The sequence below is a fragment of the Paramormyrops kingsleyae genome, chromosome 14, assembly GCF_048594095.1.
Source record: "Paramormyrops kingsleyae isolate MSU_618 chromosome 14, PKINGS_0.4, whole genome shotgun sequence".
Taxonomy (NCBI): domain Eukaryota; kingdom Metazoa; phylum Chordata; class Actinopteri; order Osteoglossiformes; family Mormyridae; genus Paramormyrops; species Paramormyrops kingsleyae.
This window is the reverse complement of record NC_132810.1, coordinates 13,015,603-13,039,486: the sequence shown is the minus strand read 5'-3', so window position 1 is coordinate 13,039,486 and position 23,884 is coordinate 13,015,603. Positions and strand designations below refer to the sequence as shown.

The following is a 23,884-nucleotide window of genomic DNA, read 5'->3' as shown; positions in this document are numbered from 1 at the left end:
TTGGATGTGCTAGTGAATTTTAAATTAAGCATCTGTGCTTTGGCTTCTTGGATTGGTTGAATGTTCAGTAGTTTTGGACTAAGCATTTGCAGACCAAAGACCCGTTTAGATAGGTTAATTCTAGGAATGGGGCTGGGAAATCTGATTGTAGATCAGCTCGCTGGTTTTAAATTGCTTACATTTCCAACTCAGCTTCACGACCCTTTCAGAACTTGCTGCGACTCAAATGTGGGTCACGACCCAAGGGCTGAGAATCGCTGGCTAAACGATACAGCTAAAAACAACAACAAAAAACAAGAAAAATTATTCAATTAATCCAATAAGGAAAAGTAAGATGTATATCAAACTTTCAACTGGCACCCCCACTTTAAGGTGGATATTCGAGCCAAATTGGGAACCTTCACCTACTAAGTAAAAACTGCTTTTCTTTCAGACTTAATATTGCTAATTAGGTGACATCTTGGAGACTGTCTCCCCATAAAAGTGACAGTAAAGGAATACATAAAAAAACTGTGTTATATAAGCAAAATATTGGCAATAGTGTGATATCTAAGCTTGAGATTCCATGTTTTGTCTGATTAATCAGAAACAAGATTTTTCTTTGCATGCCATAAGCATAATAATCCAATGTATGGCTACGCAGAGCAGCTAGTGTGTTTGACACCCATCCTCAGCAAAGCGGGGCGAATAATTGTTAAATGGGGTTAATAAAAATGTCAGAGCTTTCCTGCACCCCCTCCGTGTTACTGATGACCTCCCTCCCCTTCCTGAGATTACAAATAATAACTGCTCTCCAAAACCATAACAGTTTCCACAATGAAGCCTGTGACCTTCTTACCACTGTCATGTCCACAGAACCTCCAAATGACAGCCGTGCAAATTTAACTCCATACAACCAATCATTGATCTAAACATCCGAATTTAAAACATGTAAAAAGTATAACACAAGCTCTAGGCTGTTTCTTACTGCTGTCTATCAGGATGCTATTTTTGACATTGGGAGCTTGATAAAATGTGCCACCAGCTTCAGAGGGCGTTTCTGCCCATGTCAAACTACAGCTTCTGGTATCTTTTTTGATGTAGCATTAGTTCAGCCCAAGACTGAAAAGGAAAGGACAGCAGCAATTACTTCAACAGGAGGGAGAGGGAAAGGGGGCAATCATTACTGATTAAGGGTCAGTGAAGCTCTATGATCAACGATGCCAGCTGCGAGCCAAACTGCAGCATCAATGAGTTTGGAACAAGGAAGCACACAACAAATACCAGGGAAGCCAGGTACGGGTCATTAAGGTTAATTAGAATCTGGACCGGTACACAACAGAAGCAGCATGGAATCAACACATGGACAATTGCCATATTCATAAAGGGCACATGCACCATATTTCACCTGAAACCTAAAAATACATAAACAAACAATCAAACAAATAGCCCCAAGTGATTATAAAAAATGCCAAAGACATCGTTCACTGTAGAATTGGTGACAGACCTGTGATGGAGGACTCCCAGTGCATGAAAGATGGCAGGATCTTCCAGACATTTTCCTGAAGCAGTTTTTAAATCCTACAGGGGAAAAATACGAAATGAAAGATTTTTTTATTAGTGCCAATTGTCAACAGTGCAACAGTGCAGGTGCAAATTCAGTAACATTTGAGACCTAAAATAAACATGAGCCAAGGAGTAAAAGAGAAGATAAAGTGAATATTTCAAGGCTTTGATACATACTGCCAGAAAAAAGCACCAAATTGTACATTTTTTTGTGTACAGTACAATTACTTGTCAGTGGGGCTTTAGAATCAAGGGTCTGCCTATTGTACCCTAGCTGTAGGTAAATGCACCTTTTACAGAACAGAAATGGAGCATTTTTGTACCACTGGGGTACATTAATGGTGTGCCAGGGATGTACCCTTTTTCTCACAGTGCACTGGCATGTTGAATGTTTTTTAGGGTCACTTACTTTTCACATCAGCATTACAGACATGAAGTCAACTTCATAGCCATCATTTTGCACATGTGCACTAAAACATTAGAATAGTACAGCGACAAATCCTGATGAACATAACACATTCATCTGCAATGTAGGCACTATGCGAGTTCATCATGGCCTATGATGGCTGTGCACCAATCAAATCAGAGAGGTCAGAGAGGAACAATATATGGCAGGAATATGGAAGATTTACATTATATGGACAAAACTATTGGGATACCTGGCCATTACACCTCCAGGAATAATTATCACATCCCATTCTAAATCCATAGGTCACAATATGGAGTTTGTCCCCCGTTTGCAGCTATATATTTTTATCATATTTATCTTTTTCTATTTTTTATATTTTATATTTGCACTACGAAGATGAGACTGAAACAATGCCCGATCCTTTTCATCCTCTACCTCCTTCCCCTCGGTCAGGTTATCAGTCGCCCTGGAATTTCTTTCCACTGTTATGCTGATGACACGCAGCTGTATATTAAAACAACTGCTGCGGCCCTACCTTCATCATCATCTCAGTCATTGTCATCATCATCATCTCGACTTGCCATCTGTTTGGAGGAGATAAAGGAGTGGATGGGCCACAATTTTCTCCAGCTAAATAGTTTTAAAACTGAGGCCATCATGATAGGTACCCCCCACCAGGTGAAATCTTCATCCATAACCAGTATCACTTTCTCCAGTCATAATATTCCTTTTTCCTCATCAGTCACTAACCTCGGTGTTAAATTGAACTCCCATCTCACCTTTGAATCTCATATAAATCACCTTTGCAAGGTCTCCTTCCACAATCTCTGTAATATTGCTAAACTCCAACCTACTCTCACTCTACCAGATGCTGAAAAGTTGACCCATGCTTTTGTTTCCTCCAGACTGGATTATTGCAATGCTCTTCTCATTGGGATTCCTAACAAGAGTCTTCAGAGGCTTCAATACATTCAAAACTCTGCAGCCAGGATCCTGATGAGAGTACGGAAATACAAACATATCACTCCCATTCTTCATTCACTTCATTGGCTTCCCGTTTCCACCAGGACTGAATATAAGACTTCTCTTCTCACCCATCAATGTATCTATGGAAATGCCCCTCCCTACCTCAAAGAACTACTCACTCCACAAACCACGACTGGTTCCTTTCGCTCTTCCTACTCAAACCGACTTCAAATACCCAGAACCAGATTAAGCACCATGGGGGATAGGGCTTTTTGTGCCGCTGCTCCTCGTCTGTGGAATGCTCTCCCTGACACTTTGAGAGCATCGCAATCTACTGACAGTTTCAAAAGAGGACTAAAAACATTTCTTTTTAGTAAAGCATTTAATCATTAAACCTTCTCTTTGTAATTGTTTTTTAATCTTCTTTCTTAGTCTTGATAAGTTTTTTTGTTCCTTTTGCTTTTGGATTCTGTAAGCACTTTGAGATTTTTGGTAATGTAAAGTGCAGTATAAATAAAATAAAAATAAAAAAAAATTCGATTCTCTTGTATGTTATGGACATATAGTGAATTGACAATAAAAGGCTATTTGATTTGATATGATTTGATTGATAACAGCTGCCACTCTGCAAGGAAGGCTTTCTACAAAATTCTGGAGTGTGTCTGTGGGAATTTTTGCCCATTCATCCAGTAGAGCATTTGTGAGGTCAGGCACTGATGTTGGATGCAAAGACCTGACTCACAATCTCCGTTCTAGTTCATCCCAAAGGTGTCTGATGGGGTTGAGGTCAGGGCTCTGTATGGGCCCGTCAAGTTCTTCCACACCAAACTTACCCAGCCATGTCATAATGGACCTTGCTTTGTGCACTGGGGCACAATCATGCTGGAACAGAAAGGGCCTTCACTGGAATTGAGGGGCCAATCCCAACCCCTGAAAAACAACCCCATACCATTATCCCTCCTGCACCGAACTTTACAGTTGGGACAATGCAGTCAGGCAGGTAATATTCTCCTGGCATCTGCTAAACCCAGACTCATCCTTCAGACTGCCAGACAGAGAAGCATGATTTGTCACTCCACAGGACACGTTTCCACTGCACGAGTCCAGTGGCAGCGTGCTTTACACCACTGCAGCCGACGCTTGGCATTGCACTTGGTGACATGAGGCTTGCATGCAGCTGCTCGGCTATGGAAGCCCATTCCGAGAAGTTCCTGGCGCACAGTTTTTATGCTGGGATTAATGCCAGAGGAAGTTTGGAACTCTGCAGTTATTGAGTCAACAGAGTATTGGCGACTTTTATGCACTGTGCGCCTCAGCACTCAGCGACCCCGTTCTGTTACTTTACGAGTTTCTGTTGTTCCTATATGCTTCCACTTTGCAATAATACCAGACGAAATTTCACAAACTGAATTATTTAAAGGTGGCATCCTATAACAGTATCACACTTGAATTCACTGAGCCCTTTACAATGACACATTCTTCTACAAATGTTTGTAAACCTGACTGCATGGCTTGGTGCTCGGTTTTATACACCTAGTGTCCCAGTACTTTTCCATACAGTGTATGGTGTGTATGAGGGGAGTTATATTCTTAAGGCATTCCTTCACACACTCTTCACAAATTACTTAGGTAGAGTATGGCAGCACCCTACAGAAAAATTGCCTGTGCATTCAGACAATAAATAGCTCTCTCCATTCTATTATTTTCCTGGGTTAATTTCTGTCATGACAGAGCAGCATTCAGGGAGACCAGCACGTAATAATGCCATGTGGTAATAACCTACAAACACCCCCTACAGACATTTATTTTTATCTTATGAGCACTTCTGCCCACTGGCACAGATGTGGATGGTTTAGAGGGTAATCAATTAACCCCAGCTCTATTTATGGAGACGTTCATTAATAGCTAACAAATAATGCCTCAGTCAAGCCAGCATGATCTGAAGGAATTGCTGGCGGCAAAAATATCAGCCAGTGAGTTGACTTGTCAGCTTCATGCCATGAGGTATCCATGCCAACCTGGTCACATGCTGGGTGGCATTTCTTTGCCCTTTGACCTGTACCTGACACCATATATAATTAGAGGTACATTTATATAATGAAATCAACATGCAACAGTATAAAAATAATTTTAATAGATTAAGTCGAGTTCCAGCTGGCACAAAAAAGCAGCTTTCAAGCCTAATTTAATTAATTACAGTTGGATTGATTTTATTTTAAAATGTCCTCCTCTGTAAACATTAATGCTCTACTCAATGCACATAATAAAAAGCTTGTTATCCTGCATCATATAAATATTAGTACAGTGTAATCATTTCAAAAATAAAATTCACAATTCCCCACTGACTGAAAAGCAGAATGTTGAATTATAATTCCTACACCATGTTATAAATAAATGAGGATTTTTTTGTAGGATATTTTAGAGTAACAATCTTGATGCAAGGTATTATCTTAAGATTTGCATTATCTCTGTTGAAGAACATTTGAGTTCAGTGAACATGAAGCTGCTTTGAAATCAAAAATACTGATCACTACTGCAGTGTGGATTTCTCCTTATGCAGGACATGTTCCCAATAAGGTGCCCTTTAAATGATGTTAAATATGAGCTGTGTTCCACTAGTGATTCCTTGTTCCAGTGAGAGCATGGCAGTCTGACAAACCAGGTGCTGAAAGCATCTTTCTTCCCATTTTGGGTTCAGCGCTCGCAGGCCATTATCTACCCACGCATGAATCATTACTACTGCACTCCCTACCCTTCCTGGGTACCAGGTGGAGGGAAGCCAGGCCTGAGACAGGCTATAATTACCTTCATTGTGTGTTCCAGAAACACATTTAGAGCTTAGAGAGAAGTCCACCTAGACTTTGCTTGCATCTCAGCTGCAGGGAGGCATTTCTGCCACCTCACATGACTTCACTTACACTTGACTCAGGGCAAACCTTAAAGAGAATGATTTTGTATATACTGTACGAGAAGGTTGGGGGGGGGCACTGTAGCCTCACACCTCCAGGGCTGGTGGTTTGAACCCCAGGTCTGCACTGTGTGCCTGCGGTCTGCATGCTATCCTGTGCTGTGCGACTTTCGTTCTTCTTCAACTGCAATAGTGTAAATGGTGTCTGCATGTGTCCCTTGTGACGGACTGGCATCCCATCCAACGTGTGTCCCTGCTTAGTACCCTGTGCTGCCTGGGATTGATTCCAGCCCCCCCTGGAACCCTGCCCAGGATTAGTGGTTGGAGGACAGATGAATACATTGTAAGTGATTAGACAGACAGACAGACAGACAGACATGTTTTGCCAGTCAGCTTCCTGTGAACGTGACATGCCCTCACTTACCTGCAAAGCATTGTGACAGTCATTCAACTCGACATGGAGCAGGGCACGATTTATCAGTACTTTGAGGTCAATCTCCTTTCCGTTGGCAAGAAGGAGGACAATCCCATAATCTCTCAAAGCCTAAAAATCAATGAAAAAACAAAAAAGAGAATACCATAGAGAGAGATCATGGCTGTCAATTTATACTCAGTAAATCTTTAGTGAACAATCAGAATAAACAGTGGAAAAAAAAATTCCTCTATACTATATACATCAGAAATGAACAATTATTCCCAGATTTTATACCAAGATATTTTTAGAAAGCCAGCAACTACCCCTTATTTTCTTTAAAGTTGTATTTAATATTTTAATTTCCTTCAGATCTTGTTTTTACATGTTTATGGGAAGAAAATAGATACCAAATGTAAAAAAAAAAACCACTGGCATTCTCATAGTCAGTAACATCTGTGCTTCTGTCATCAGTATTAAGCAAAAAAAAAAAAGCAAAATGCATTTAAATTTTATCTAGCGGATGCTTTCATCCAAAGCAAGAAAGCAGGATCAAACGCATATAGAGTATATATAAAGATAGAAGTAGAAGTCAATATACAGATTTATATATATATGTGTGTGTGTGTATATATATATATATATATAGCCTTCTATTCCAGAAATGGTGTGTAACAGTCATGGGGCCAGTGATAATGGAATATTAGAAAGTGTAAATTCAAACACCCAGGAAACGTGTGATGCTGCAGGTGCGTAACTCTTGCTAACGCTGAAAACATGTCAAGGCCATCGCTATGAATGGCAGGTATAACAGTGCATTCAGGTTCTCTTCTGTTTGGATGTGTTTATTCGGGCACTAATCCATATTTATGAGTCAGTACTGGTCTCTGTTATGTATTAGGGTGCATGCCTGATACAGAGCTTTTGGAATATGGAGCATGAAATGTTTTTACACGTAGCTAAAAAATCATTTCACACTCACTTTCACATGTAGCCAAAAACTTTTTCACACTTGAACATTCTTGCTTTGTACCAGACCACATAGTCCATCACTAAAATATGCTTTAATGTCAGCCTAGTTACAATTATAACATACTTCTTGTGTAACTTGTTTTCAGTAACATTAATACGTACTATAAACCTTCCCTATCATTTTTATAATAGGAAATAAGCAATAATGTTCATTGGGTTATTGTGTCCCTGATCAGAAAGACAAAAGCAGCTGGTAAGAGCCATAAATGCAGCATGCTTGTGTGTGCTGTCTCTAGGAGATTATTAATATTGTTTATCTCTAAAATTATCTAAATTATCTGACATTTGTACCACAGTTCTGATGGTTTGTACCATTTGTAGCAGACAGTGTTATTACTGTCTTATCTACAGTGTTTTCTGTGAGCTCCAGAAGATCCACATTTTTGCTCCCTCCCAGTTCCAGGAGCAAAAACATGGACTGTCTGGGGGTCCCTGAGGACCAAGTTGGGAAACACTGGTTTAATACATCACAGACCTTAACATCATTTTTGAAAGATAGTCCACATCATTCTCTTCACATGGGGGTGGTCATAATGTTTTTGTCTTATCAATGGATGTTTAAATATAAATTATTATGAATGTGGTTTTTCCGCTATTTTTTTAAGTGTATATTTTTAGCATAGATTAAATTTTTATTCCTACATAAGAACATAAGAAATTTACAAACGAGAGGAGGCCATTCGGCACACCAAGCTCGTTTGGGGAAAACTTAACTAATAGCTCAGAGTTGTTAAAATCTTATCTAGCTCTGATTTAAAGGAACCCAGGGTTTTAGCTTCCGCTACACTAGCAAGAAGACTATTCCATACTCTAACTACACGCTGTGTAAAGAAGTGCTTCCTCAAATTTGTTTTAAAATGTTCTCCCACTAATTTCCACTTATACTACAGTGTATATTTTGTACAGCTGAATCACTTATTCTGAATAATATGCTGGTGAGGGATAAATGAACAAGCTTGACTTTTCAAGATGTGTTTTTCACTGATATCCACCAGCACCCTCCTGTCTGTGGAGCTAATGGAATCTCTGAGACTAGGGGTAGCAGAAGGGTCTACGTGGATTTGGGCAGGTGAAAGGACTTGCTTGAGGCACGTCTTGTTTTTGTTTGTCTGAATCTGTCCCTGTCCTGTTCTGTCTGTCATTTCCCTAATTGACCAGCAGGTGTTGCTGACCATTCCATTCTAGCGTTTGAATCCTATGTGGTTGTTAATGACACACGTCTGATGCTTGTCATTCCTAACCTTAGTGTTTGGTTTATTGTCAATAGCCTGCACCTGTTTCTTGTCTGGGCCTTGTTACCTTTGTGTATATGTGCCCGCCTTTGTTCTGCTCCTTAGTTGGTCATGGTATGTGTTACCCAGTATAACTGCCAGGCCAGTGTTTAACCAACCTGCCTTTGTTTTGACCCCTCGCGGTCCCTTTTGTTTTGTGTGTGTCTGAGTTCAGTTTAAAATAAAGTTTAGTTTGCTGTAAGCTGCATTGTGGATCACCTCTCCATCATGGCCTGCCATGCCATTGTTTGGTTTGGTTTATCTGAGATAGTCTTCATTCAAAGATCACTCACTTAGCGCCTTTCAATGAATATCTGCAATGACGGTACTTTTTTTTTTTTATTTAATTTGCAGTACTAAAATCCTTCCTTCTGGAATCTACTCTCCAATCAGCTAGCTGGCCATCAACAGCTCCAGGGTCAGGCCAAAACAGAAAGAAATATGCATTAATTTGTACCGGTCCCACACACCAGTTTGTGCTGCTTCATATGATGGTAGCACACGCCCCGGTTGTAGTACGCAAATGAGCAGGTGTCATCAGTTTGGATTGCTGAGGTAAAGTCCTCCACTGCTCCACTGTACATCTGTAATGAAATGAAAGTTAAAGATTAAAAATGTTACATTATATGCTTTGTGGGGGGTACAAGGAGTCACTGGTGTAACGGCAGTAAGTTGTGTAATCTTTCCAGTCACTGAAATGAGATTTTTGTAAGGGTATCATTCCAAGCGCGTCAAACCCCTCTGCGATAGCAACCACTGCTGTGAAAACAACCCAGTTCAGGTGACCTTCTGCCATTCCTGCTTGAGTCTGTAGATATTTTTACTTTGCATGGGAGGGGCAGATTCTGGAGGCCCAGCATTTTTTAGGGGCCCCAAACTCAATCATGCCCCCCACTGCACGGCATTTCTAGCTACACCCCTGACTCTAATGCAGGATAAATGGTGTTAGATTAGGCATATCTGTATGGGTAGACTTTAAATGAAATGGGTGTAATTAGTCAATTGAATCGACATCCAGCCAAGTTGCAATCTGATGTTATACAACAATTCCTCCCTGTGCCTGATACTGAAGACAGCTGAGATAGTGACACTCAGTGACAGTGCATGGCTTCTTATGTATGTATGATAGACCTGCACCACATTTACTCACCATTAGTAGATGTACGAAATGGCCAGGCTTCACTTTAAGTTTTTTTTTTTTTACTGAAGTTAATTCTCGGATGACTTCTACTGCAAGCCAAAAAAGCCTGAGCACAACCTAATGGATTTCCTTTTCATTAGTTCCCACCCTGACACCTTCCTTTCTTGGTTCCCAGCAATAAGTTTAATTCCTATTTGGCCCGGACAAATTCGATGTAAATGATGTTGATTAACAGAGCCTAGTTTGCTCGCTATTAACAATGCACTTGTTCCCATCTGAGGCATTAAAGTAACAGCCTTTTCATCGTCAGTTTGCATTAAATTTCCTTCTATGCACATCTAAAGGGCAGCAGGCTTATTTCCATAATTAGCTACAGTACTTCTGTCTATCAGGCATATAAACTGCTTTAAAGCCATCAGCAGGATGGGGCCAAAGGGCTTTTCTCCAGAACTGCTGCTCCACTCAGAGTAAACTTCAAAGTGGCCAGTAAAAATTAACTTTCAAACACAAAAAAAAAAACATGGAAATCGGCAGTGACCATGATTGCAATATAAAAGTGGATCCTAGGTTGATTAGCTATATTAACTATAGGGTTTTTAACCTGTTTTCTGGTGATAATTCCTTTATTTTCTATAAGATCTTCTATTTTAGTTAAAATTTGGTTCAGGCTCCCCAGTGTCTCGGGGACCTGCAGACAGTCCACGTTTTTGCTCCCTCCCAGCTCCCAGTAGGGAGTAAAAATGTGGACTGTCTGGCAGGGAGTTGGGAGAGAGCAAAAATGTGGACCGCCTGTGCGTCTCCGGGGACTGTGTTGAAAAACACTGAATTAAAGTACAGTAATAATAGCAAATAATAAGCCTTATTCCTGATAATAAGGAACATTACTGTGCTATTCTTAGCAGAACCCCCTCAGTGCTCTGTGATAAAAGTTCATTATGGAAAATGCCTGTTGGGCTTCCATCTGTCGCACATGCTGAAACACCTGTATGGCTGAGCAGAAGCGTTGAAGCTGAGCGGGTGGGTCGCTAACATACTGTGTACGAGCACAGAATACAGTGCAGGCCGCTGTGCAGTGCAGATCTGACTCTGCTGCTCAGGTCACTAGTCTTAGGCTGTTATGGCACCAGTGCCACATTTTCCTTTTAGGGAAGCATCTTATTTTTGTAACTGACAACGGGGGAACACTGCTTGTAATGGATTTCTTATGAAAGAGTGTGTAACGAGGCAGAAGTAGCATGACTGATCAATGGATTGCTTGGCAATCAATGTGTCATTATTAGCAGCATTAACACTTGCAAAGTGCAACAGTATTTTGCATTCACTTATTCTTCAGAAGCAACGGTAAATGTCAAGCTCTGTTTCCCCCAAAAGCCTGCTTACAAGCGACACAAAAATCTATTGTTCAAATTGTTCACTGGGAAAAAATGAACATATACTCAGAATGCAGGGAGTGCAGGGAAAAGACAACATTTCAAATACTGTGCAATGTTGTGTGCCAAAGGTTTTTTATGTTTTAATTACAATGGCAGTTACTTTTTAATACAAATCGATAACAATGAAAAACTGAAAAATGAAAAATGATGTCCCATAAAGGTGATGGGTGGTCAACATTTATTAATGTCACACAAAAGAATACAACCTGACTTCGACAGAGAATGATAGAATTATATCACAGCTGCTATAAATTCCACTGATGCTACTATTAAAAATACTTAGAAGGCTTTTTTTTCTCACCCTTCTGCAGAACTTGAGTGTCCCTCTCTGCAGGTAGGCCCTCACACTCTTGGGCTGAACCTGAATTGCCTTGGTGCAGTTGAGGATGGCTTTAGCGAATCGCCCTTGGTCTTCATAGAAGGCGGCCCGGCTCAGGTACACCTAGCAGCACAGCACAAAGGGCACAAGTAAATGCTACCATTGTCCTGCCAAAAAGTAAAAAAGAATGTCAAGGAGATCAACACAGTTTTAAAAAGTCAATAAGATATTTGTGCCTATGTGAGAGTGCATCATTTGTTTTAAGGGCTTTACATATAATCCTTAGAGCTTGAGGTGCTGTCTAAGCTATTTCTGGTGGTGTTAAAAGTATCCAACGTAAAAAGTATCCCAAACACGGACCACAGATACACAGATCAAATGCTGCTGAAAGAACTGCCCTTTGGAAACTCACCAGTCAAGTTTCGATTTCAGTCTAAAATTCCACACCATGGTAAACCGATAAAACAAACCTATAACACAGTAAAAGCTGGAAGAGTATTGATGTAAATTTATTGATTAATTTCCATTCCTGTATTTACAATAGCACCTAATTAGGTTTCCATATAAGTATCCTGGCTCTACGGGTGTGGAGTTTGCAAGTCCTCCCCATGCTTGCAGCAGATTCCTCTGGGATCTCTCGTTCCCTCCCACAGTCCAAAAAACTCACGGTTCGGTGAGCTGGTGTTTTTAGATTGCCTGAGTGCGTGTGCCCAGCGATTTACTGGCATCCTGTTCAGGGTGTCCCCTGCCTTGTTTCCTGTGCTACCTAGGCCAGCTTCTAGAGTCTCTGTGACCCTGAACAGGATATGAACGATGATGGTCGCATATTCTGTCAAATTTAGGATGTTCAAAGGATCCAGAGTTTTGTATGAGGGTGTCGAGAATGAAGCCTGAGCTGATAAGTGTGGAATGCTCCCTGGAGCTTCGGCATGGCACAAAGCTGTGAAGATGCGGATTGCCAACAGCCCATTCTCACCATGTGTTTGCTGCTCGGGTGAATCTCGCCTCCGAAGGCTCAGATCCAAAGGCGAGGAGCGGAAAAAAAGCTCTACCTGAAAACAGGAGGGGTCGACGGCGAGGGCGCGGTTGAAGTCCTGCACGCTCTCCGGCTGCCCCAGGCGCATGCGGCAGAGGCCGCGTTGATGATAAGCGTCTGCGAGATTTGGATTGATCTTCACTGCGCCATTGAAAGCATCCAAAGCCTAAGGAAAAAGCAGTGTATCACAAGTGAAGAACACGAGGTACACACACGTACAGTTACGCACAGCCAACAGCAAGGCAGCATGGAGAGCTGCACACTCTGCACACATTACTGAAGTAGCTATCTGAGCAACAACCACCATCAACAGATTCATAGCTATCAAGGCTGTTCGTGATCAAAATAAAATATTACTATTATTTTAATGAGCCCACGTAACAAACTGTTTATTACAGGGAGTGATTTCTGGTGTTTATTGTCCTGCAGTATTGCTGCTGAATTCACTATTAGTAGGTTTTGGATTGTTTTATTTTGGAAGAATTTGTAAATTCCTAAAAAATGCTATCAATTTGTTTGACAAGGACTGCAATTTATTAGTATCATAAAATGAGTTCAGCTCTTATCAAGAAACCAGCTTGTAATTACAAAGGGTAAATCTAAAACCCAAAATGAATATCACACATGAAAATCGTTAAATAAACAGCTTATGTCAAGAATGTCTTCAGTATATAAATAAATATATTTATTTATGACTGATTCCTTAACGAAGTGACACAGTATGTAGTACTCTTGCCTCAAGGGTCAAGGGTTAAACCTGCAACTACATCCTGGATAAGCAGCTTGACCGTTGGCTGGATGGATGAATGGATGGATTGGATAATTTATACTCCAATACCTTTATATTTAATTTTGATCTTTGAATTTAAAAGTGTGTGTTACTAGCTCTGTGGCTCATCCAGGACCTGAGTACTTAATTTTGCTCCACAGCATGTGCGAGCATGTGTGGAATGACAATAAAGTTCTTTCAAGAATCTTGATTATTGAATCTAATAGTAAATGTTTGCTTTTATTAACAAAATATCCCACTATATCCTATAAACCTCCAGATGAAATAAATTAAAAATCAAGAGTCAGTGTTTGGACAAGGCTATTTATAAACCAAATGGATTCTTTATACCTTGTTGTGACTAAATTAGGTTTGGGAGATTGTAAAGATCCCTCCACAAGCCCTGATAACATAATAAAATCCTGGTATCCCAAAAATCAGAGAGCCATCAGAAAGTCCTCTTCCCCCATTTAGTGTTTTGACCTTTAAAAATGTTCAAGTGCAAACCAGCAGCTGTTCTGCATGTACAAATCAAACATAACATATAGGGTAAATTCCAAAATGCAAAAATGCCTTTGCCCCCCCGCCCCTCCTCAAAAAATACTGACATGTGAAATTCTAAAGCCCAGAAATCAGAATCAGAATGTTTATTGCCACACAACCAAATCCGGTGGAAATTTTTGTTGTTACAGCTTGCTACCATTAGGGACAAGACAATAAACAATTAAAAATCTCAGACAGAGAGTAAACACAAGACACAAAATACACACAGGAGATGAGTAAAGGAGTAAAGCCAAGACACTTGAGGCCTTTTGATACTGCAAGTTTCAGTTCGTACTGTTGCAAACATTCCAGCTGCATAGTGGTTCTGTGGCAGCGCCATAGCCTCACAGCTAAAGGTCGGTGGGTGTTCCCCCCCCCCCCTCCCCCCCGGCACTGTGCCCTGCAGTTTGCATTAATCCCCACATTCATTGGTGAGTAATTCAGATCCAGAGAGTAAAATCCAGACCAAGCAGTTGAATAGAACGAATCACTGACACTGTAAATGCATATGAGATATGTGCAAAGTATTGAAATATGAAAAAAATATATATTTTTATATTTTTTATGCAGAGCCCTATGGCCTGGGGGACAAAAGACTTCCTCAGTCTGTCTGTCAAGCAGGACAGTGACAGCCGTCTGTTACTAAACAAACTCCTCTGATTGGAGAATGTCCTGTGCAGGGGGTGACAGTGGACAATGAGCGTCACCCCCTCCACAGAACATTCTCCTGACTTCTCCTGAGGTCTAAAGGGCCCTTAGTTTGTGATTGTGAGCGAAGCTGTCTGCCTTGCAATAAACTACCATCCCATTTAGGGTCCCCTGCCTCATTGTAACTTTGCCCAAGATAAGTGGTTACGGAAGATGGATGGATTAAATGTGAGTGTGGATAAAAAGGTGTTTGCATAGTAAAGACATTATGCAGAGCATTATAGCATTCAGTGATTATTCGTGCACCTTTCTGACATTCTAGGCCTTGACTGATTAATGGTTTTTCATTATGCTTTTTACAATAGATATAATACAGCCAGTGAAGCAGGGACCTGATGGATGGCCCTGATTCTGAACAGGCCACAAGCTTTCCATACTTCTCCACTGGCTGTGGCTTTGAGGTTTTCCTCCTGAACTCCTTCACCACCATCACTCATAACTGTCAGCACGAACGGTCCCTCAAGGTGACAAATTAGGCTTCTAAATGAATCACTTTCATTTCAAGCTTTTAGTCTTATCTCTCATATGGGAGCGCATTTGTTGTGGAGATCAGCTGCTGTTATAAAATTTATATTTTTTAATGGCCTTAAACATTAACTCATGATGTCTCCACCCTGAGAGTTAGGTGGCAAACAGATTCATCATAAATGTAATCTGTTAAAATGACTCAGGAGGATGCTATTATCCATCTCCAAGTATGTGCTTTACTGTTAAACATACAAAAGTGCTTTATGTTATTTGTGACATATTTTACATCTTGGCATTAAAACTATTCTTTTTCTCTATTTTTCACTCATGGTCAATTTCATCCAAAGGTTCAGTCTAATACAAAATGAAGTGACAGAAATTTTTCCTCTAATGGAAGAAAGTGCACATTTTATAAGATCTCGTTAGTGCCAGGCGGTTCATGATTTTATCATTCAGAACTGTCACCAAAATCACCTCCTTTGATAAGTATCTGGCATATTTTCAATTAATTTTTACACTGTTACGCGGGAAAGATACCTGTGACAAATTGTCCTGGGCCACGTAACAGAGGCCAATGTTGTAGAAGACCTCTGCTGCCTCAGGATCTGGGATCAGAAGTGTCAGCGCCTTCCTGAAACTCTCCACTGCTTCCTGGTTTGACCCGATAAGAGAAACAGTGGCGACATTGTGAGAAGACTGTGGCAGCTATTCACAAACAATAGTAAAAATCAAATAAGGTCAGGAGAGAGGGTGAAGCCAGGAAAGGGAAAGCTATAACGATGGCAGAAGTGCTTAATCATCTAACGTGATGCAGCCGACAGCATTAGCTGCATTGAAGATGAGTGCCTCTGATGAAATGCTGTTATCTGTAAGCTGAGGCTCGCCACAGGTACTCGGCTAAGCAGCGGCGTAACCCAACCCTGTAAAACTAGACGTAAACAAACTGTTCACCCTGGGTGCCCTTCCACAGATGACTGTTTGACTCGGAAATAACGACTCCCCCCACCTCATGCTGCGAAGAGCGTTATCTGGAAATCAGCCTTGTCACCGTCCCTTACAGCCAACGTCATCCAGGCCAAGATTGTGACACCATAGCTGCTGTAGCTGGGCCTTACCGAGAACTTCTGGGTCTTCATCTGAGTCTTCCCCAGCAAGAGGAGGCCATGCAGGGAGGGGGGGGTGTCGGTAGCTGCCTGTAACTGGTTGATGACCTTTGAGTCGTTCCCCAAAAAGGCCTGGATGGCCGCTTGTTGGACCGGCGACGACTCCCAAACGGCTGGGAACGCTGTGACAGAGGGATTCACTCTTAGTAAATCAGATGACAATGATCCATCCGTCACCATTACGCATTTCTCCGAGAGACATTTACATCTCATCTGCACACACCTGACCTTTCAAGAAATTTAATTTTCCAAACAATTTATACTGATTCACAGCCTATTTCACAGAAATTATTTTTAATCATATGTTTTCATATGATTAAACCATATGCTCATTGTCTAACATATGCATTTATTACATGATTTGTAACATTTACACCATAAATTATTCACTGAAGCAGTGAGAACTGTCTCCCTCAGCAATCGGCCCATTTTACAACATTGCCATCTAGTGTTTCCATGTGCAAAGACATTAAGTCCATGTGCCTCAGCTAAAAACACTGCATAATAGCACTTAAGAAAAATGTACAACTGCACCTTTATCCATCTGCGCTGCATAGTGTATATAGAAAGATGCCAGATCAAATCGCTCCATGTCACACAAATACTGCCCCCTGAAACAAAGGGAAAAAGTGTGTCTATAGAACAGGCAAATTACAAAAAGAATTTAAATGAGCTGGTTAGCATAACCAAAATATTCTTGCACTGTTTTAGTCAAACAATTTAATTTAAAGTAACAAATGTGTTTAAGTGCTTCACATAGAAGAAGATTATTATAAAAGTCACGCAAGCAGGAAGACTTTCCTGATCTGCCTGTGAATGAGCCAAACCAAACAAGCGAATCACTATCCTATATACAGTAAATCAATGGGCAGCCTGCACTATAACATTTGCAGGTAAACACAGCAATCTGCACCTCATGATGTAGAGAAGCTGATCGTCGGGTTTCATGTGGATCGTGCGGCTCAAATCGTTCACAGCTCGCTTGAAGTCCTTCACCTGGGGACAGATTAACCGGCATGATTGCTCGTTATTGTCAAGTCCTTTTTAAAACGCGTGGATAAGGAGGAAGGAGACTGGTGGTTAGAAAAGCCTGAGAGCCAATAGGAGGACAGTATGACCGACAGAGTACGTACATTGTGAAAGGCCTGGGCCCGGCATATATATCCCTGTATGTGAGTGGGCCTGGTATTCAGAGCACAAGTGAAAACTCGGATGGCTTCGTAATTCCTGTCCATCTGGAGCATGTAGATGAGCCCCAGGTTCATGTGTGCCAGCACCACAGACCTGCATCGGGGGACGGGGGTGGACATGAGTTAGCAGGCAGTCCTCCTTTTAGCTGCATTCTCGTCAGACCAAAATTAAAACCACGCAAAATCAAACAGACAATTAGAGTAAATGTAGAGATTCCAGACCCCACCACTAACCCTAGCCCACGTAAGCATGGAGAAGATGGACGCGTGCATTTGTTTGGGTTTGAAAAGGCCAAACACATTCGATGTGTTAGACAGATACCAGTCGAAACTGCGCAGACATTAAATGTCAAGGCTTATCGCAGCATGACTGGCATCGCAGATCGTATCACCATGGTACTGAAAAATCTCTTGCCCATTTAAGTACTGAAATAAAGCCCATATCTCAGTGGAGTGATGTGCACAATGGCAAAAAAGCACCCAGTTATTACTTTTTTTTTCTTTAATGGATATAATTTTCACCACCTTTCATATTATCCATTACCCTGCTACCTAGTTTAGTAGAGAGCCAACTGCAGGCACAATGTGGACCTACCAGGAGCCAATGCAGTAGCGAAAGGCACTAGCCTACATTATTTCACAGGCCGCTCCAATGTTTTATTGTGAATGGAAGCAGAAAGACAGCAGCTCATGGCTCAATGTAAATACTACAATATAATTGTATATTTTAATACAGACATCAGAAGAATATGACTGCTGGGAGGAGGGGTTTGTGTGTGTGTGTGTGGGGGGGGGGGGTCTTTAAATGCCCCCAGACCTTAATGCTTGAGCTCCTCCTCTTCTCCACTACCTTTACTGCACCCCCCCCCCCCCTTGCTGCACCCCCCCCCCATCACCGTGCTATGGGATGTTTTATATGTTGGCTCATACATGCCTGTTCCAAGCATTACCAGAATTTTTTTTTACATTCTTGAATTGTAACTATTTCAACTATTTTAAGCCTATATAACCAGTAGTCAAAAGTCAGATGGGTTCTTTGCATGACAGTGTAACATCATAACAGTACTTAAAACAAATTTTATGACATTGGACAAATACATATGGGGGAGTGTGTGACCGTGTGTTAGGACTCAGAAGGTCGCTAGTTCAAATCCCCTGGCCAGCAAAGTGATGCCATCCTTGAACAAGATCTTTAAATTAACGGCTGTTGCTCCAAGAGCAGCTGATAATGGCTGTGTCCATACTGTGACCCCCCCCCACCATAGGCTGTGCTGCCACCCCCTGCCCCACACTGACTGTGCTGTGACCCCCCCTAATGCTGGTTGTGCTCATGCTGTGACCACCCCCCCCAACACTGGTCATGTCTGTGCTGCTTTACCAGTTAAACACCTTTTGTTGGCCTTCATAAACAAGGTCTAGGACAGAACACCTCATCATACCAGCTGCAAACAAGAAATCAGAGGCACTTGGCCTGCTGACTGGATGGACTGCCTCCAGAACGAGGAGAAAACAGAAGACAGACTCAAACGCAGAGGACTGGAGATCCCAGACCAAGAACCAGGGAACATAAAAAGGGCAAGACCACAAAAGGGGACGCGTAGGAAACCCCAAGTACAGGACAGCAGCAGCACAGCACAGCTTCCGTGCAATGACAGCTACCGGGGACCATGATCCCCAAAACCAAAAACATGTAGCATATAACATGTATGGTAAATATTTTTGCAGTGGCAAATCAGCAGCTCCCTCTACGCTAAAGTGTCCCTGAACGGTTTAGCTATATGCTACAGAGGGGTCTGAGGAAGTACAGTACCTACCCCCAGGGTCAGAACTATTATTAATCCCTCCCCCCTCCCAGGTTGACAGGTTCCTAGTCGTTTTCTCACTACACATATGCTTCTGTTTTGTCCTGTTGTAAATCATTTAATTGTTTGTTAAACAGTGGCTCACCTTCTATTAAGTGTCATATGAACAGACACCATTTTATTAGCTGTAAAACATATAAACATGCTATTAAGTGGAGGCTAGACACAACAAATCTTTCATAATGAGTAGAAATATACACAGCCCTACCACTTGACATGATGTTTTTATATTTCATCTTGACTTGCTGCCACGTACACTTTCCACTACTATTGCATTTGAAATCGGATCATTTATTGTTAACATAAGGTTTACATTATGAGTAACATTACAGAAATGGAACTTCAGGGAGCATTACATTACTTAGCAGCATATAATAGGTGACTTCTGAATTGTGTCGCATCTGTTAGCCTCTTTAATTATTAACAGTATTTCAATTCTTTTCAGAAAACACTTCATTGTCTAATACTCGGTCGTGAGATATTTTAGACCACGTTTTATGACTGTGAAAATGTACGTATGCATTTTCTCCGTCGTCAATACGTTGCCAACAAGCCTGCCTGCTTTTGTTGGCTGCAGTGGTATTGGACTTTCTTTACAGCGTTGATTTAAACTCCTCATAACGAGGCATAATTAGCATACAGTCTTCCTCCGTGAAACATGGAGATCGCGCTATGAGTCAAACGGTGCCTTGCGTTGCCGAACGTGCTCCATATATGTGAATGCACACAAACTCCAATGCAGTTAACACCGATTTAACAAATCAACTTCTTAACTGGCGTTGTAGTACTGATTAGCCCCGATGGAGTCAACATGATTTTGTCAACCTTGCATTCGCAAATTTCCTCGGGGTTAAGTCTGATTTGGTTAAACCCCCTTTGTAGTACAGGCCACAGGGCCCATTCTAGGATATTTTTAAGGTAGGGGACATAAGAAGGGCCATAATTCTTACCGAAGGCCAATGATATGTTTTAAATTGGTGAGTGACAGGCAAGGGGGCATTCTAGGGGCCAATCATCTTTCATCTAGGGCCAGTGCCCTGCGGCTCCGCCCCGTATAAACCCCTGTCATAAACACAGGGTCAATTAATATTTGTCAGGCATGGTCCTCGCAGTCCTTCTGCATTTTTAATCAGGTGTGACAGAGATATTAAAGTCTAATTTCAATCATCTGACCAGAACTTGAAGGCTACAATTTATAATCGCAGTATACCAAAATAAAATATACTAATAATTATTATTGGATCATTTATAAAATAAACTAAATACCATGACTATATTTATCAGGCTTTTTATAGATTGTTCACGGGCTATGAACGAGTTTAATGTATTTGCTGAAATAAAAACGATATATATTCTAGCAATTAATCACCATGGTAGTTGTTTCTAAGAATGTCTTGCATGCAAATTAAAAATTAAAGTGTATTTTCAGCTAATCTATTCTCATTAATGTAACTTTAATAAAGCAATTCATTCAATTAACAGCACTATCAAGCTTAATTAATTAAAAACTCAGCTGGACCAACATACACAGGGAGTTGACCTAGATGATCAAGATTTCAAAATTAAGCATGTTGTATCATTAAAAAGAAAGTAATGTACTCCATGATCAAAGAGGAGTATGCCATAGAAGATATTTTGCCAAAAATGTAATTAATTTATATTACTGTGATTTATTCAAGGCTCTAATCAGTCAGGAAAAATGTGGATTTCATTCTTCATGAAATTCATCATGGACATATCAAACATTATTCAGTCAGTGTTTGACTTTTCTTCTAGTACTACAACAAGCCCTCATACTTGGTATGGTTGTAGCAAAAAGATTTATGCTGGGGGAATGGAAATCTGCCCCCCCATTTCAAAAACTGCCTAAATAATATGATTTCCTGTTTATATCTGGAAGAAATCTGTTAGACTTTATCAGATACTCACTCCAAGTTTTCTTTGCGTATGTTAACAGGGAAAAGTGTCAATCAAGGAGCTAATGGTGTTTTCTCTGTCAGATTAAATATTGCATTATGTGTGTATGTGTGCATATATAGGTGTATCTGTGTACAGTATGTATGTACTGTATATGTATGCACACACACACACACACACACAGGTTTTGAAATTAAATCTTTGCGGGGATTCGTCATTCATTTCTACCAGGAAAACTCCAATATAAACCTAATCCACACACACACACGCACGCACATGTCGGGTAAACATATCTTTATGGGGACCACTCATTCATTTCTATGGGAAAAATGCTAATGCTAACTATGACAACCTCAGGAAACTGATCCTCATAAGGGAAAAAAATGGGTATTCATCACATTGTGGGGACATTGTGTCCCCATAAGGTAAAGTATATCCGCTCGCACACACACACGTATGTATATATGTATATTCATTTCTGTTCCGATTATCTCTGGATTTCCCTCCTCCAGACCCTTCTTGTACTTAATTCAGGTCCATGACTCTTTTTGACTCTTAGTGTCCTCATGTTTACGCTGACACATGTGCATTGTTACTGTGATAACATGGTGTATAGTGTTTTTTGGTGGGGAGGGTCTTTCTTTTTCTTTCCTGTTTGGTCTATGTTGTGAAAATGATCATTTTCAAAAATAAAATATAAAAAATAATTATTTGAGTTAAACTTTAGAATAATTACAAATTGAACTAAATTAATTTATACTTATACAATTGTTTGGGTTTATGATTTTTTGACACACATCTGCCTAAATTAGTCTGTTTTTGTTTATGTGAAAAACTGCACCACACTTGCTCAGAAAATCCACATTTTGGCCATTAAAATATATGAGGTTACCTTCTGTACAATTACATTCATCTGATAAGTCTGTCTTACAGTTTGATGTAACAGGTGTCTGTTACATGTTTAAGTAATTAATAGCACATTGTCATTGTTAAAGACCTGATTTGTGTCTTCAAAGTCAGCCTGCTGCAGCTCATCATACAATGGTGGCCACAGCTGGTCTCTGCGCTCTTTATGAGCTCTGGCACTTCAAGTTTACAGATGAAGCACTGGCTGTAACTATCTATCAAACACCACACATAGGCCACATCTAGGCCCTCTCTCTTCTGCCTTCCACTCTACTATAGATAATAATCTCAAGGACTAGTCCTCAGTCACTTAATTGAAAAAAATGTTTCTTGCATTACTGGTGTTATAGGGCTTTTCTGTTTCTGGAATAACAGTAAATCACTGTAAAAAGCTTCTAAACAAACTCACAAAAAGACACACTATATAAAATGAAACTTGATTTATTGGTTGAATACCGAGGAATGACACCACAATAGGAGAGTGAGACGTACGTACCTGTCTAGCTTTATGACGGACTTAAAATCAGACGCAGCCGGTTTCCATTGCTTCAGCCCGACATAAAGCAAACCACGGTGGAGGAAGGCTCTCAAGTTTTCAGTGCTGTTGTTGATGAGCACTGGAAGACAAGCCAATTTCAGTGAGACGCTCCTGGCATCGATCACAGAAAGACTACAATGTGATTCTTCGCTTGTCTGGGGAAGCAACTTTAATGTTAGTAAACATGAGATAAAGGGATCCGAATGGAAATCTGCACGCCCGTCAGGATTCATAGCTTACTCCACGACGCTCATTTTCTCATTTTTGATGTTTAAATTTTAAGCTTCTTATGTCTTAAAAATAATCAGTCGTATGTCAAGCTTCAATAACAAAATACCGAATGCAGTAACGCGATCAATGAAATTATAATGCGGTATGAAGTTTGCACGCACACAAACTTATTAAACTACACAGATTTTAATTATTCTCCTTCAGAAGTATCATATCATTCATAATGCTGCATAGTACTGGACTGGCCACCCTCCCTTTGCAAAATGTCGCTAATCCCAGTCCAATCCACATTAAATTTTTATGTATTTTATACTATTAAAATCAGAATTTGGGGGAAGAAAAAATTTTTGCTCAATAGAAGTAATTTTTTACATATATTTCAGGTATGACTTTGAATTCTTGGTTAGTTTTGAAGCTGAACAGAAGCACAAAACCCCAGAGGCATGAGAGCGGAAGAAAAGAACAGGATGACATGCAAAAAGTTCAAAGAGAAACGGGTGAATGGTAAACATGCCGTACCGGACACGCTGAGGTCCCTCAGGGCCGCCTCGGGCTGCTTTTTCCTCAGCAGGCACCCACGCAAGTAGTAAGAGGACCAGTTATTGGGGTCCAGCTGGACTGCGAGACTAAGGTCCGCTACAGCTTCCTGAAACATGCCCAGCTTTGCATAAATCCTCCCTCGGTACTGCCTGAGTGTGTGGGGGGAGGGGGAATTTGCTTATTTTTGGCTAGTAACCATTAGTAAGAATGTCTGAACATAACAAATAAAGCTGACTGTGGTCATAATTAAAAACCTTAAATTCTTACAAACAATTCCCAAAGGTCATTGTAACTTGGACAATGTAATGCTGGACAAATAGGTACTGCACATTTATACATAACATGCTCTGTATATTTAATTGCCATTAGGAATACATTTAAGGAACGTTAAAAAAAAAAAACACAAATTGTATATAAGATTGCAAATCTAGAGATAAGGAAAGCATGCATGAACTACTGCCCTCTGGTGTCAGAATTGAGTAAAAACCATGTTATAGATATAAATCTAATTTAACAGATAAATAAAATGAGGAAACATTTATACATCTGGGGTCTGTACTACGAAGCGGGGTTAATG

General features: G+C 40.6%; 1 protein-coding gene across 1 annotated transcript in view; it reads right to left on the bottom strand.

Annotated features, from left to right (window-relative positions):
* The window catches only part of ttc6 (tetratricopeptide repeat domain 6), a 70,765-nt gene that overhangs the window by 14,722 nt on the left and 32,159 nt on the right, over nucleotides 1-23,884 (bottom strand). Inside the window, exons 15-26 of the mRNA XM_023840287.2 lie at nucleotides 23,287-23,456; nucleotides 22,495-22,615; nucleotides 17,257-17,407; nucleotides 17,037-17,119; nucleotides 16,658-16,734; nucleotides 16,076-16,245; nucleotides 15,498-15,611; nucleotides 12,489-12,638; nucleotides 11,419-11,559; nucleotides 9,014-9,127; nucleotides 6,253-6,372; nucleotides 1,487-1,560 (exon numbers count right to left, since the gene is read on the bottom strand). Of these exons, the coding sequence (XP_023696055.2) occupies nucleotides 1,487-1,560; nucleotides 6,253-6,372; nucleotides 9,014-9,127; nucleotides 11,419-11,559; nucleotides 12,489-12,638; nucleotides 15,498-15,611; nucleotides 16,076-16,245; nucleotides 16,658-16,734; nucleotides 17,037-17,119; nucleotides 17,257-17,407; nucleotides 22,495-22,615; nucleotides 23,287-23,456 (1,485 nt within the window). The remainder of the gene's footprint in view (nucleotides 1-1,486; nucleotides 1,561-6,252; nucleotides 6,373-9,013; nucleotides 9,128-11,418; nucleotides 11,560-12,488; nucleotides 12,639-15,497; nucleotides 15,612-16,075; nucleotides 16,246-16,657; nucleotides 16,735-17,036; nucleotides 17,120-17,256; nucleotides 17,408-22,494; nucleotides 22,616-23,286; nucleotides 23,457-23,884) is intronic.